This window comes from Liolophura sinensis, chromosome 7, assembly GCF_032854445.1.
Source record: "Liolophura sinensis isolate JHLJ2023 chromosome 7, CUHK_Ljap_v2, whole genome shotgun sequence".
Lineage (NCBI taxonomy): Eukaryota > Metazoa > Mollusca > Polyplacophora > Chitonida > Chitonidae > Liolophura > Liolophura sinensis.
In genome coordinates, this window is record NC_088301.1 from 24,516,402 (window position 1) to 24,531,401 (window position 15,000).

Below are 15,000 nucleotides of genomic sequence, written 5' to 3' on the forward strand. Positions count from 1 at the left end.
ACCAGACTCGCTTTCTACCGAGCGCCTAAAATCTCGGATCGATTAAAAACAGCTCGGAATCAATCGAGAACCAGCTGTGAATATTTCCTTGGCCAACCTCGCGCTATTTCCAATTTTGTTCAAAACGAGGGTGAAATTAAATCCAGAAATATTCTGGCAAATAATAAGCGGTATACATCACATGGAAAGAAAAGCACCAGGGGTTTTTGTTGTTTCAAACCTCTCCCGAGTGTCGTAACGGGTCAGGAAACGTTATTAGCGATCACGTGTCGGTCGGTTGTCGTCTGCGTTCTTCCAAATCCACACATGCAGCTGCTGGCTTCCAAGCATAATCGCTTTACCAGCGGATGTTTTTGGAGGAAAAGTAATGTGTGTTTCTTCGAGAGACTTTCAATTTTCCGCTAGGCTAGAGATCCAGAACTGCAGACTAAGCGCGCCCTGTAATGGGTTAGAGGTAATATTGAAACCTTTGGCCGATTTAACTGGCCTAAAGCGGTCACTAAGGCTTGTCGAGACGCCGTGCTGGTGAAGCAAAGATGGCACAAATCCGCCCTACTAATTACCCCGTCTCTGATATGCTGAGTGAAAACCAACCCAAAAACAGACAAGTCGAATAGATTTGTCCTCCTTCGCCAGTATCATAGAAACCAGAAATGAGCATTTTTTCCTAATTTGCCCCAAAAAAATTTATAGGTATTATACTGAAAAACTTGATGGGATGTTAAAATCTATGTATTCATGAGTTTTATTTTAGGCTTCTTAAAGGATTAGTGTCCAGATTTAGCCCCTGTCCCTAATTATAAAGTTATAACCTGTTTAAACAGTATGTTAAAGGGAGGGCCTTTTGAGAAACGTAGTTATGACTTTATATCCACAAAAAACAATAGATTTACTGCGCTAGCCAATCTACATTCGGCCACTCTGTACTGCTCAGCCGGTGACGTCATAGACGGCCAACCCAAACTCAGCTGGCCTAAATAACCTGGGGATTCGTATTAAAAGATGGCATTTTCGTGGTGGATTCTAGCTACTCAAAAGCAAATGTACAGCTGTATCAATTTGAACCCATAGTGGATGATGTTTGAAGTTCCGATTTATGGACACTGACATCTCTGGCCAGACTTCAGATTCTGAGTTTTCAGACCCTGATCTTTGGTTCAGGCATTTCCAACCGCATTGGCAATAATACAGATGGGTAAGCTATAGCTTTACCCATTGTTACACTGACCATCTCGTGCGTTTTATTTTAACATTTTATATTTATTTATATTTATATTTAACTATCCCTCTGTCCGCTTAAATATCACTAAATGTCATTCTATTCCTGACGGATTCAATTATTTATACCTATATGTGGTGACAACTACCGGTGCATGTTATTGTCGGCATTCCAAATAGAGTCATGTACAATATAAGTACAGGTAGGATGTGGACGTTGGTGTTACAGTATGCAGTGATTTCCTATCTATCAGATTTCAGTTCAGTTAATATTATTTCATAGCACTCTGCTTTGTGTCGTTGTGGAAATTCAGCTGTATTCCTGTCGCAGCTTTCAGCCGTCCAATGACGAGAGCAGATACGACTATTTTCGGTGGGTACAAAATCCTTCCTTCTTGTGTTGTAAATCCACGCCTTCCTTAGGGCAAAAATCGTCTAGGCACTTGAAACACTAATTCCAGGGTTCTTCGATGACCTGTTTTTTACAAGCATATGGTATGCGGAACAGCAAACCATTTTTCACTCTTGTAGCTTTTCTTAACACTGAACTAAACGGGCGAATCTCTGACAGCTCGTGAAGGCTAAACCTATATGATGTAATTCGACGGAGACTACCGAGTGTTAGCGGAAAAATAAATAAAACCAGCCTCATTATCTAGTGATTTTAAGTGCCATATTGCTCAGATGTACCCTTTTTCAATATTTTTACACTCATTTTTTAACAATATATACAGGGGTAAGCTAATTATGAATAAATAAGGAATCTGGACATCAATTCTTGCTGATTCGGCTTTCACGTCTTCCCTTCTTTAACCATCTTTCTAAACCCCATTTAAATATCGTCAAGGTCGAATGAATGAATCAATGAATGAATGAATGATTATGGGTCTGTAACGCCACATTAGCAGTACATATGTTAGCCATATCATGGCGATGACATATATACAATATTCTAATTAGTTTAGAAATAATCTTGAAACATTTAACAACAGTATCACCAGCATCTAGCGGTATTAAATAATTAAAAAAATGTCGTCAACTGTGCAAAGCTTCCGCCATCATCGGTAAAGTCCACACAGTGGACGAGGGCATATTTTCAGCCATATTAGCATCACATGGAACACACTGTCGGGGTTTGGGGGGTTGGTTTGGAGTGAGGGGTTAAGTCAGTGATACTGTAAATACTGTTTTAGACGAGCAAAACTTCTGCGTATGCATATTCACCCGGCTAGATATAGGTTTATCACCTTTTACCAACCAGATTGATAACATATTGTTTTCACTCCAGAAACTCCAAGGAGGGCACAAGGTCTTGAAACAGCCGCAGTAGTACTCAGACTTGGTCTCATGTTAATTTAGTCATGTACCAGGTATATTTTGGTTTAAATAGCTTGTCTACTTGTGGAACTACCTGTTGCGTGAGAGATACACGAGGTGTAAAACTAATACCACAAATACAGTTGATCTAGGTTAATTTTTTTCCATCAGATTATAACCAACATACGTTTTGTGCTATATTATATGATCTCATGTAATGATGTTGTTTGGACATATCGTGGCCATAATGTCAAACAAGAAATGGGCATGATCTAAATAATTCTTTGTAAGGAATGATAAATGCCATCATCATTGTAAATATAAATCAATCCACATAGTTATTAAATGTAACGTACAGGATTCATGGAATGTGAAAGGGTAAACCGTGGGTAACGTAACGTTTTCTGTAAGGAATTTCCGTCTCTTACGTAACTTCAGTGAAATAACTAGTTCAAAAAAAAAAAAAAATCGACATACATCAGGTTATTTCTTCACGTTGCCACAAGTATAATGAGATACGCTTGTAAATTTCATTGGAATTGTCTTTAAGGTTTTGTGTGTATCCTCTCCAGCAGTAATGTAATGGGACCGTATCGTTGGATGAAAATACTTTTACTGTCAGGATGAAATACACATCTCGTTGAGAAGAAATACACGTACTATACTTGAGAAGAAATACACGTACTATACTTGAGAAGAAATGCACGTATCGTTAGCAACAAGTGATTACATAGCCGGGAAGAAATATGCATATCAATGGTGGAAAAAGAGAAGAGTTTTGGTTGGGAATAATTCAATTTTTCGTTGGGAAAACTGTATATAACGTTAGGAATAAATAAAATTACCGTTGGAAAAAAGTACACGTACCGTATGGGAAGAAAGACACGTATCTAATGAAAACATACATGTAGTTCAATCTTACTCCGCGCTGAAATGATATTTCTAAAAGTACAAAGTCAGGCTATACAGCAAATTTAAATTAACTGTTACCTGTGATATTTGAAATTTACAATTTTCGGCCGGCGACCCAAATGACGGATGGGACTTTAAGCTATTGCTGACATTTTGTCCCCGGGTTAGACCCCGGGCTGAAGACAATAATCTACCTTGTCTTTTATGTGGGGGCAGTGAACTGGGACGGGCGTCTCATGGCGTCTTGTTCCAAGTGCTCTTTCGCCACAAGGGGGTAGAGAAAGACGATTAGACCTCTAAAATTCTCCCTGTATAGCGTTGTCTGCGGATTCCAGCAGGTTTCCGGGCTTCAACACTTGCCTCCGGAGAGACAAGCACGGTTCCATCAATACGCTTTTAGGGAGTCAATAGAACTAACAAGTAGTAACGGACGCCTGCGCCCGTGTGGTTCGAGGGAAAGGAGGGGAACGGGTCGACTATAATGGCTTCATCCTCAGACAGACAACTGATGGACATTGTCACCGATAAGGCGGGTGTTTGAAGGCTTTTACAATTTCTATGTCCTCAGGTGCCATTTTTTGGCCTTGTTTTAAACGATGACCTACAAGCGCTAAACAGGAAACCTTGGAGTTGATATAACATGACATTTTGACAGGTATAACAAGGTCGCCACGAGAACACTTCTTTTGAGCAATAATTTTGCTTTTAGTCATACAGCAATAGTCTGTGCGCGCTACATTTCAAAGGAATGAGAATGTAGAGGGTAGCCCTTAAAGCTCTTATCTAACGTCCTTGTGCCCAGTATCAAAGTGTTTGGATTGTGCCCTTGTAATTCAGCTACTGTTTATAATTCACTCTCTTAAGCTGTTAGCAGAGGAGAAAACTGAGAGTGGATAACACTACATGCCTAGAACTAAAGCTATAAAGTGCATGGCGCGATTAGCCTTGCTACTTAAAATCCACGGGCTGTAGGGTGGGCAGAGTTCTGACACGGAAGATGCGTTCATAAAGTCAAAAGGCACACTAAAATTGTAGCTAAACGCCTCCAACTAAACAACTACCATTTACACCCCGCTTCTCAATCCCCCCACCTCACCCCTTCTCTACCCAACCTTTCACCCCTCCGGGCACGCGAAAAGGGCCACGCTTTATCCTGGTCATCTCTCAGCCGTCATCTCTCAACTTTATCGTCTTAGTATAAACGCGAGGGCTACTGAGCGTTTCCGGTCATGAAGATGGCCAGGACTGGACGTAAAGCTACTGTTCATGATGATGGATTGATCGACCTCCGTGGCAGTATATCGTAATCGAATTTGTCACGCGTTGCGAGGGAATTATTAAATGTGCCGTCACATCAATATGGACACTACAGAAGAGAAAAACTGTATAAAAGTCGTTTTCTAATAAGGTCCTCGATGCAACGTTTTAAGCTTCTCCTCGCATTATCGACAAACAGTTTAATTTCGATCGACAAATGAGATCATCCTGACATCTGCCCTGGAAAATCGGAAAAGGTGAAGTGTTATCAACGGGTTAATTTAACGAGGCAGTATTTTGTGATAATCTGTAATCGCGCAAATCCATCCCTTCTTGATGCTCCTGGGCACAATACATCAAAACCCGAAACTGTGTCCATAAATCATTTGGACATTTTTCCATTTTATGTCTCCAGCGATAAAGCTATAAACGGACAGAAGAATCTGTAAAATAGTTCAAATATTAGACAGAACAATATTATCACCGGAGATAACTGGAGAAGTCTCATTCTAAATCAGATCTTAAAGCCCTGTCTCGATTAACGGTTTAGTATCGCAAACTCCTGATAAAAGTAAAACTCTGAGGCGAATCTAATTATTAGGAAAACAGATGTAGTTTTTGAGTTTTTCTTGACGCCCGAAACACAAACCGGTGCATTAACATTCACTGCCTTAAATTCTTTACGTGATTGTGAACAATAGACAAAAAGTGAAGTATGAATGGAATTTGGATACGTCAATCTGAAAACCATTGCAAATTCCACTTCTCGCATTGTCCAAGACAGACCTAAGACACAGTTATCCGTTGGCCGATATATCAACCTCACTTTTATTAAAAATGTTCCTTAAAGTACGCAGAGAGGAGTGAGATGTAGCTCAGTGTGTAATATGCGACAAGAGAGATGACAGTGATTTCGATATGGTTAATTATCCATTTAAAGATGGTAATATCCCAGAAAGCCCTGTATACACGTCTTGTCTTAAGTCAATGTTGTGTGCAAATCTGTACGTCACACGTTGGTAAACTCGCCAGTAACCTGCAAAAGGTCGATGGTTTACCTCCGAGCACTCCTGATTCGTTCGCCCAAAAGCATTCTTGACTATAACACTGAACAACAGTTAATGGGTGGGTCAATCAAGAACAGAGTTGCCATTCAACGTGGGACATTTTTATACAGCTATTAGATGGATTCCTAAGACACCAAAGACTACAGCATAATCCACATTTTCCTGTCTGCTGCTGGCGCCCAATGAAAAAATGTTTGCGTGTTGTCTTGTAAATGTTGAGCAAAATTATTTCGGTCATTCTGGAATGATATCCATGCATCTAATTTACCAATTTGGGGCACACTTACTGGAAACTAGGAACGGGGTCTGCACAATGTGGTACAGCAAGACCGCATCTCGCGCAACTGCGCAAATGTTTGACAAGCAATGAAATGTGAAGAATGGAAAAGACAGCCTCACTGGGTGGTGTTCCTGTATGGAATTAAATGTTAAATTTACTATGTATGGTACGGGTATAAGGATCTGTTAGGCTGCAGTAGAGCCATTTCTAGCATAGGCAAGGACGGAAAGCGACTTGTTACTCGACGTGACACCACTGACTAGAAATCAGATCGAATTATTATTGTTATTAACGGATTAAACTGTACAAACATGCCAAATCACAATGCTCTTGTCACCCAATTCGCGTGTGCCCTAGTTGACAACCCCATGCACAAGATGTGAACAAGTTCCTTTGCATGCACATCCAAGCATCAGCAAGTCTTTCAACTTACAATGAATTTCCTTAAAATAGCCTATAAATATAGTTTGCCTTCAGAGCCAAGCCAGACCCTAAAACTGTTTGTCCATTTTTTTTGCTGTAGACCTCCAACAAAACATGAAAATATCTTAACCTCCAGGTTAGAACGGAAATGAATATAGAGTAGAACGCAAAATATATTGTACTGTCAAGGAATAAAACCCTAACTGATGTCAATTAACCAGTTACGTGTGACCATTTGCCATTGTCGTCACTGTTCTTGTTTTACTCGCTATGCAGTAAGTCTTTTATATTGAACTGTCACTTTTCACTGTTATAAAGCATAGTTTCGACGTTTAGTCATGTAGTCGTATATGTCCTGGACAATTCCAGTGCTATTATTTTTATAGTACTGCTCCGCTGAAATATGCAAAATGACTAAACCAAACACCAAGTATTTCGTGACACGACAGGATGTGGGTTGTGGTCGAGTGATTGAGATGCCTATCTTTTAATCGCTAGGACACAAGAGATAAGGGTTCAACTCATAACTTGAACAGAGAATTCGAGAATTCCACCGCTCTCACTGTTCGATGGGCTTGGTGACAAAAATCGGTCGAAGACGCTCGTGTTGACGATTGCTTAATTTCTCACATGAACATTTCTTCGTCAAATGTAGGAAACGTCCATCAAATGTGGGAAACGTTCGTCTGTAGTTTGCCAAAACTCGGTGGGTTTCTTCCACTCTCAAAACTGACCGCCTTCGTTTAGGAGAAACATTTGTGAGTTATGCGTAGAAACCATCTATCTAAAAAATCGTCAAAGGACACATACCTTTGGCAAAGTTACTGACGAACGTCTCCACGTGTGACGTACAGATAAGCATATCGCATTGGTGAAAGACAAGAGGTCTTCAATGAATTTTAGACTGTTAGCAACCACACGAGCGTAGTCGACCACTTCTTGTCGCCAAGGCCCCACAAGCAGCAAAAGTTGTGGAATCTACAAATTCCCTGTCCGAAAACCGGGTTTACACGTTAAAAAAGGGCAGGTTTTACCTGTATGGCATTGGTGACGTTCCATGCGGCCTGCCACTCTGTAATCTGGTGTCTGTGACTTGACGCTCCAGAACCTCTTTTCTCGGACATATCCCCCTCGGACCAGTAGCCGTCCGGAATTGTCCCATTCTCCTTCCCTTCTTCTCCTAACTCCGACAGCTCCTTCTCGCTCTCGGAGTGAGAAAACTTGACAAAATTAATTTTCTCCTCTTTTGTTCCCCGGACGGGTAAGTAAGACCGGAGCGTCCGCGCAGCTGACGTAATCCTGTCCACCATGATGACTCCGTTACTCTTTCACTCTGCGATGATCATATCTGTAATGAAAACAGGTAACATTAAATACGAATTGAAGGGTTATATAGCCCTATTCATTTCATTTATATGCATAGTCTTTTTTGCCGTACTCAGATATGTTTCGTTTACACAATGCTTATCAGGTTAATTAAGGATGTGGACACCCTCACCATTATATTTGGTCATTTATCTATTCATCTCTTTCTTGACACAGTAGACAAGAATTAATTTTTCATTTCTAGAAGGGTGCTTTGTTTTATGTGGGCAAGAAACCGGAGGGTTAAACAACCTTGACTACTAAAAATGTACAAACTGTATAAATGGTATAAGGAACGTTCGACGCACCCAACCTTATCGAATTACCGTTATTGTGGCATAATGTTGAAAACGTCTTCTTCGAATGCAAAAGTTCGCCCGCGGAATCATACATATATAAAATTACATATGTGACGCTTCACACTCGGGGTTTATATACTACGGCTGATGGTAGCTCTCTTAAAGTTTAATCACATTGTGTAGATCTTGGTGGAAACATAGCGACCTTTTTGTCATGTTGCTAAAGCAAGACGCCGTCGTAAATGTTAAAAGTATCAATCAAACACTCAGTTAATCAATCAATCAAGAAGATGTCCACGGCAAAGAAAAAAGAGGAATAGATGTGCCCAGGGTGCTGACAAACAAGTTCATACTTGCTTATTGTTATGCGCTGTATATATTAGTCTATCGCCGCCTGAGAGACGACCATATCGGGTCGCGAAACAATATTCAACACTATGAACAATCAAGAAAAAAAATTACAGCAAGATTTGTCAAATTCAAGTGAGACTCATGCAATGACTTCTGATTTGTATACTTCAGACCACAGTCACTCTTTCAAACAAAACAGTAGTCATACATGTAAATGTAAAAACACATTCAAACTCGGGTTTTCAGTGCACGTAGGGCTATTCATTTTTCCGCCGGGATAGTGATCCCCAAATCAGCGGTGCAAGATTGGATGGCGGCAGGTTTATAGTTAATGTCATACTTTTTCAGTCCCATGAATCTAAACATAACAAACTTGATTAAAAAACAACCCGGTGTGGAATATCATTCTATGGGTGGAGAGCAAAGCCGGTGATCCGGATTTATCGGCAATTATGGGTTGTTCTTATTCTACCCGGTGAAAAAGTCAAAGTTTGATGGAGTGGCTTTGAACTCTCATCTGATTCTGTCGAGTCATGTGGTTTGTCAACTACCTCTCAAAGGGGCGGTGTGTTTCTCCGAGCTAACCGTGATTCGCTTCACCAACAAAATATGACGGCCGTCATACATAAAGTGAAATATTCTGTCATTTGTAATATTAAAATGACTCTTAATCTGTTGAATAGTAAATTAATAGCTTGGATAAATTAAAAATCCGAGGGCCCCAAAATAAAGGAATTAAACACACAAAATCTCCGCAGTGTGAAATCATCAAACTGACATCATTTACAGTCAGTGTATAATGTGCCACAAGCAGAAAAGTAAGTCAGCATGATCCAAGCAATGCTAGAATAAACTCTGTATGAAGGCCTTTGTCAGCTTAGACATATTTCGAACTTATGATCATTTACAGGCATTACAAGTATACGTTCCAAATAAACCTATGTAGCTTTCGCCCATGCCTTGAAGACTGAGCTCTATCGCGTAGCCAACATTGAACAGCTATGCCAAGTATAGCAGAATTGCACTCGCCTTCAGCGTTACCAAACCTTTAACGTCACAGGTATTATATTAAGAAGATCAAAAAGAACTACACAGAAAACCTGTCTTGGTTTATGTTCTGTTTGCAAAAAGAAATGAAATACATATCCATAAATATCATAAAGAACTATATTTAGCTGTAAATTTTCCACTGAAATTCTTTTAGGGCAACCGCAACAGGAAGTGGTGAAGAAAGCTTACCTGTTCCAAGTAGGCCTATTTATCTCGGTGTGTTTGAAGTTACTTTCGACATCAATTTCTTGCAGATACAAAAGGAGCACATGTATTGCACGTAACACTTGCTCCTAGCTTTAATATATCAAAACCGTCAAATGTTTTGTTTTGATGAATACCAACAGAAAGTTATACAAAACCATCCTTACCTTTGCCATGCCTCGGGTAGTTGGTTCCACTCTCCACACCAATAAAGCCCGATGCAAACTTATTTGTCCATGGCCGTGTTCGCTTGGATTCCCCTCCTGCCTCGACCCTTGTCTCCCGACTACCGAACATCTGCCGTCTTCACCCATGTCTCCTGGGCATAAATTATGGAGCCGTGGTCGACGGGCTCAGAAAGGAACTGTTGATCAATCATAGCGATTCGCCGACCGCTGCATGGTAAAGCTTTGACCAGCTCATGGTCAATGTCACGGGCCGTCTTCGGTTGGAACCGCGAGGTCGCCCCGCTGCTTGTTGGGATGGTCCAACTTTTGACAGCCGACGGTGATGGCATTTGTTTCTTTCTAAACGCATACAAGTACGTCGATGGGAAACATGTCAATTTATGATTCCACACACAGTGAATGGAAAATCGTAGATCCATTCAAAACATGTTGTCATGTTTAATACAAGTTGTACTGTAACGGCGAAGTATGTAAGCATATAATGACATATCTCTAACGGCGTATCCGATGGACATAACGAATGACCTGCATGGAACAATTACACAACTTTGTTTATAGTTATATAACCAATAGGCGGTATAGGGGAAATTTCTCAATTTCACAACGGATTTTGTTCTTAACGCATTTAAAAACAACATTCAACACAAACCATTCAAAAGACCATGAAAGTGTATTGATTAAGAAATTAGGACGGATTCATGCAAAGAGAAGCTGTCAACAATTTTATATTAACGACGATGGAAACTTTCAAGAAATGTTCTATAGATTACACAAATGCATTAATATTCCTCACTAATTATCTAGTAAATCTGTCGACCTACCCTTTTCTTGAGGTGTTGTTGCTGGGAGTGAAGTCAAAATATTGTTTCATCTTGGTAACCTCAATTGGGGTGGGTAGTTAAACAAGGCAAAACGTTTTCAGTTCTATCCAAAACCGACAAAAATTCTGACATACTTTAACAACCTAAAATGTCTGTTTAGCATTATCATCCAATCAGTGCTCCCTTACTTTTCAGTTTGGAGGCAATTCCACCACTTGCGCACGTGTAAAATATAGGAAAATGGATGAAATCAGAATCCAAATCGTGCATACCATATGATGGTGCGTTATTTATTACAAAGAATATGTTGAGGAAAGTATATACTCAGCTCATTGCACTGAAATGCCAGATTCGTGTGGACAACAAGTGAACCCCAAACAATTTCTCCTTCCTTAAGCACCTATAACATTTCACGACCTCTGTCGACATTATACCTTGACAGCAGTAAAGTATGGGGATCTAAAAACTGGGATAGCCTATCTTTTCCCGCCCAAGGGTGTCCCGGGTCCCAAGCCGGACTGACTATTACCACATGAGTACTACGTCACCACAAATCGTCATCACAAGGGCAGGAATGAACAGCAAGATTTGGTTCGAATTAAAGCAGGCGAAAAATGTTCATTGGAGAACTGTGAACAGTTCACTTTAAAGACATTTTGAATTGTGCTTGTGAACTGCAGGCCTACATCAACAAAAACTATTCGGTTACCATTGACTGAAAAGTTGTAAACGACAAAAACAAAATGGTAAAATATGGGTTTATGTTTTTTGGAACATCTGTCACTGTGGGTCTTTAACCTTTTTGAAGGGATTTTTGAGTTGGAACTTAGCCCAGCTTACAAGGTTATATGGTATCTGAGCCAATGAAATCATTCCCAGTCACGGCAGCCTGGGGATTAGGGTTCGAGAAAAGCAGAAAAGAAGGTCGAATAGAAACAGCATTAGTTCTAGCGACATGAATATCAGGGCTGTACAGATGTATATATCTACTGGATACGCCTCCACTGACCCGTCTATTGAGCCGAACTAATTGGCGGTGTTGTTACACAGATCACCGTTGCGTGAGACACAACGGCACGTGTTTGGCTGGTTTCGGTTAATTCGACATAAAATTCGAGCGTCGCATTTTTTGAAATGTTCACATATGTTTGTAATCGTTAAAATGGATTTGTACAGTTGGGTATGTGTCTTAAAGCACCTCACAGCGCATTAGTGACATATTCCATTATGTATAAATACCTCTCATTTTCAACCTTCCTTTATATTAGTCTGATATACATGTATAAACATTTCACGACTGTTTCGCTTTAAGCCTTCTTCCATTGCTTTGTTTGCGCATGCCACGTGTATTTCATTCTTCCTCTAATAGCCTGTATATGCATACACGTGCTGATGTGAATGAAGATTTGTTTCAGCTTTCAGCTTTTCTCGGTTAGTCTGAATACTGGTAACATTTCCATCTATATATGCTGCTTCGTTTATTATTTATTTGATTGTTGTTTTATGCCCAGACTCAAGAATATTTCACTTATACGTTGGCGGCCAGCATTATGTGGGAGGAAACCGGGCAGAGCCCGGAAGGAACCCACGATCATCCACAGGTTCTGTTTTGGTCTCTATATAGGTGGGCTTTATATATATTTCCACCTACTCATTTGTCTTGTTTCACATACCCTACTTCTGTTTAAGACTCGTGTTGACTGTACCTTCAATAGCTTGGATGACCAGATGTCAACATAGACTCTGCATGGTACATACCATTCTCGTCGCTGTCGTTCCATGCTGACCCAGTCGAAGCCAGACCGGGATTATATACGGTCGGCCGCCGAACCCTACTCTAGCGTATAAGTAGCGCAATATTTCACCTCAATTGTCATTTTATTCATGGCTACCCCTGCCTCAGACTCATTCCGTGTCAGCTTGCCGTTCCCTGCCACTCTTTCAATATCCACATTAACATCCATCTATCGCCACGTTCCGAGCGTTGCAAGTGATTGACATATCTGTCATGACTTTTTATTACTTTGGTTTTTTTTTTTATATGACTTTTTGTTTCATTCCGGTTTTTGGGTACGGTAAGTCGCCTTTGCGGCATTTCTGGTATGAGCGGCAGACAGGAATAGAGAGACTGTTGGAGTCTCGTGGGGTACAGAGTCGAAGAAAAATCTTCAACGCACGCCAGTGCGTCCATTACGTGCATGCAAAACTGATTTCCAAAACTGAGGATGTTAATATTCACTTCGGAATATTTTAAAATATCATCAGTCTTTTCTGCTCACATTTTTAAGCCTCAATGCCAAATATCATACACAATCCCAAAACACCATAATCCCACGTATCATATAAGCCCAAGCATCTTAAACCCATGTATCATGATACAAGGCTAAATATCATAAGCTCAAGGACCTTAAGTCCATGTTCCATGATAAAAGCCTGAATATCATAAGCTCAAGTATCTTAAGTCCATGTACCATGACACAAACCTAACTATCATGAGCTAAAGTACCTTAAGTCCATATACCATGGTAAAAGCCTAAATACCATAAGCTCATGTACCTTAAGCCCATGTACCATGATACACGGTTAAATATCATAAGCTCAAGTACCTTAAGTCCATGTACCATGGTAAAAGTCTGAATACCATAAGCTCAAATACCTTAAGCCCATATACCATGGTAAAAGCCTGAATACCATAAGCTCAATGACCTTAAGTCCATATGCCACGGCAAAAGCCTGAACACCATAAGCTCAAGTACCTTAAGTCCACATACCATGATAAAAGCCTGAATACCATAAGCCAATGTACCATATAAGCCACATTACACAACAGTTCAAGCACTTATAAAGATTAACAAAGTAGTTGTCACTTTAATCAATTGATTTATGGATTTATTTCTGTTATTAGTGTATAACGGTATTCTCTGGAATTTTTCCCTTGTATGTGACCGCGGTGTATTTATCGTTTCCCTTATATGTGACTGCGTTGTATTGATAGTTTCCCTTATATGCGGCTGCGGTGTATTGATGTTTTCCCTTTTATGTGACTGCGGTGTATTGATGGCAAAAGCCGCAAGGTCTTCGGTCATCAAGGAACCGAAGACACCATACTCAAGTATATATCACTGCTTGACGAGAATCACTTTTACGTGTGTGCGTTGAGGGAACCGAGTGGATCCCAGAGTAACCATACACATCACTCCAGGCATATCTCCTAAAGCTACGCTTAAACAGTGTGTGCTGGAATCGAACCTTCGACCACACTGGTCAAAAGATAGATAACCTCCTGCAGAATAAAAGGCAGCAGAGTCGATTCAATCAATCCTACATGCCATATACTCTTTACCTTATACAATATATACAAAAGTGAAAGGGGTTAAGACACACTTGACAGGTATTTCACAGTGTGCTTGAAATTTGTTGCAGACAATCAGACAGATGATATTGGCGCTTACTCACCAGAGACAGAGGCTAGTATCAGCGGAGACAAATAGTCTTCTAATTATGTTACTATATCTCTAACCCATCAAATGGCGATCGTCTAGTTTATTTATTTATTTATTTGTTTCATTGGTTGTTTTACGCCGTAGTCAAGAATATTTTGCTTTTATGAGGGCGGTCAGCATTATGGTGAGAGGAAACCGGGCACTATATAGAGTCACTACAAAAAGTACATTTTTCTAAATAATAACTATCAAATAAGTTAACGTAAAACTCTCTATCCTCTGTTGTAGCTTTGGTGATACACAGCAAAATTAATTAATTCATTTAATTTATCTCAAAGATAGACGTTTTGACAAATCGTCTGGAAGAGCTAACATCTAGTTTACAGCATTGATGTCAAAAAGGGTGAGGGCGTTGACACCGAAACCGTTACTTTTATGGTAATGTTAGTTCAGTTAATAGACAGGGATTTATCACCGGCCTCGATATTCAGTCATTTTCACTTATTTACCACAGAATTTATTATCACATTTCACATTCATTCACATTTCCATTTCTGTGGTATTTATTTTTTTGCACTTAATCGAAATACATTTCAGCGTCTATATGTATAGTGGACTGTTTTCTATATATTCTTTTCGAAATCAGATATGTTAAAAGATGGAGAAGCCTGTCGTTCCATGTCTTAAGTGCTCTATGTAAAAACACTTCGAACATTACAGCCTTTGTTCATTCCCATTTTTTTGTCAAAATAGTCCTTGTGTATTGGATAAGGTGTCACAGGTGCCCGAAGGAACTGTAAAAGGT

At 40.0% G+C, this 15,000-nt stretch overlaps 1 protein-coding gene across 1 annotated transcript in view; it reads right to left on the reverse strand.

The window, feature by feature from the left end:
* LOC135470764 (vesicular inhibitory amino acid transporter-like) overlaps window positions 1-7,703 on the reverse strand; it is a 14,874-nt gene extending 7,171 nt beyond the window's left edge. Inside the window, exon 1 of the mRNA XM_064749804.1 lies at window positions 7,509-7,703. Coding sequence (XP_064605874.1) covers window positions 7,509-7,598 — 90 coding nt within the window. The 5' untranslated portion in view covers window positions 7,599-7,703. The remainder of the gene's footprint in view (window positions 1-7,508) is intronic.
* Window positions 7,704-15,000: the final 7,297 nt, after the last annotated feature.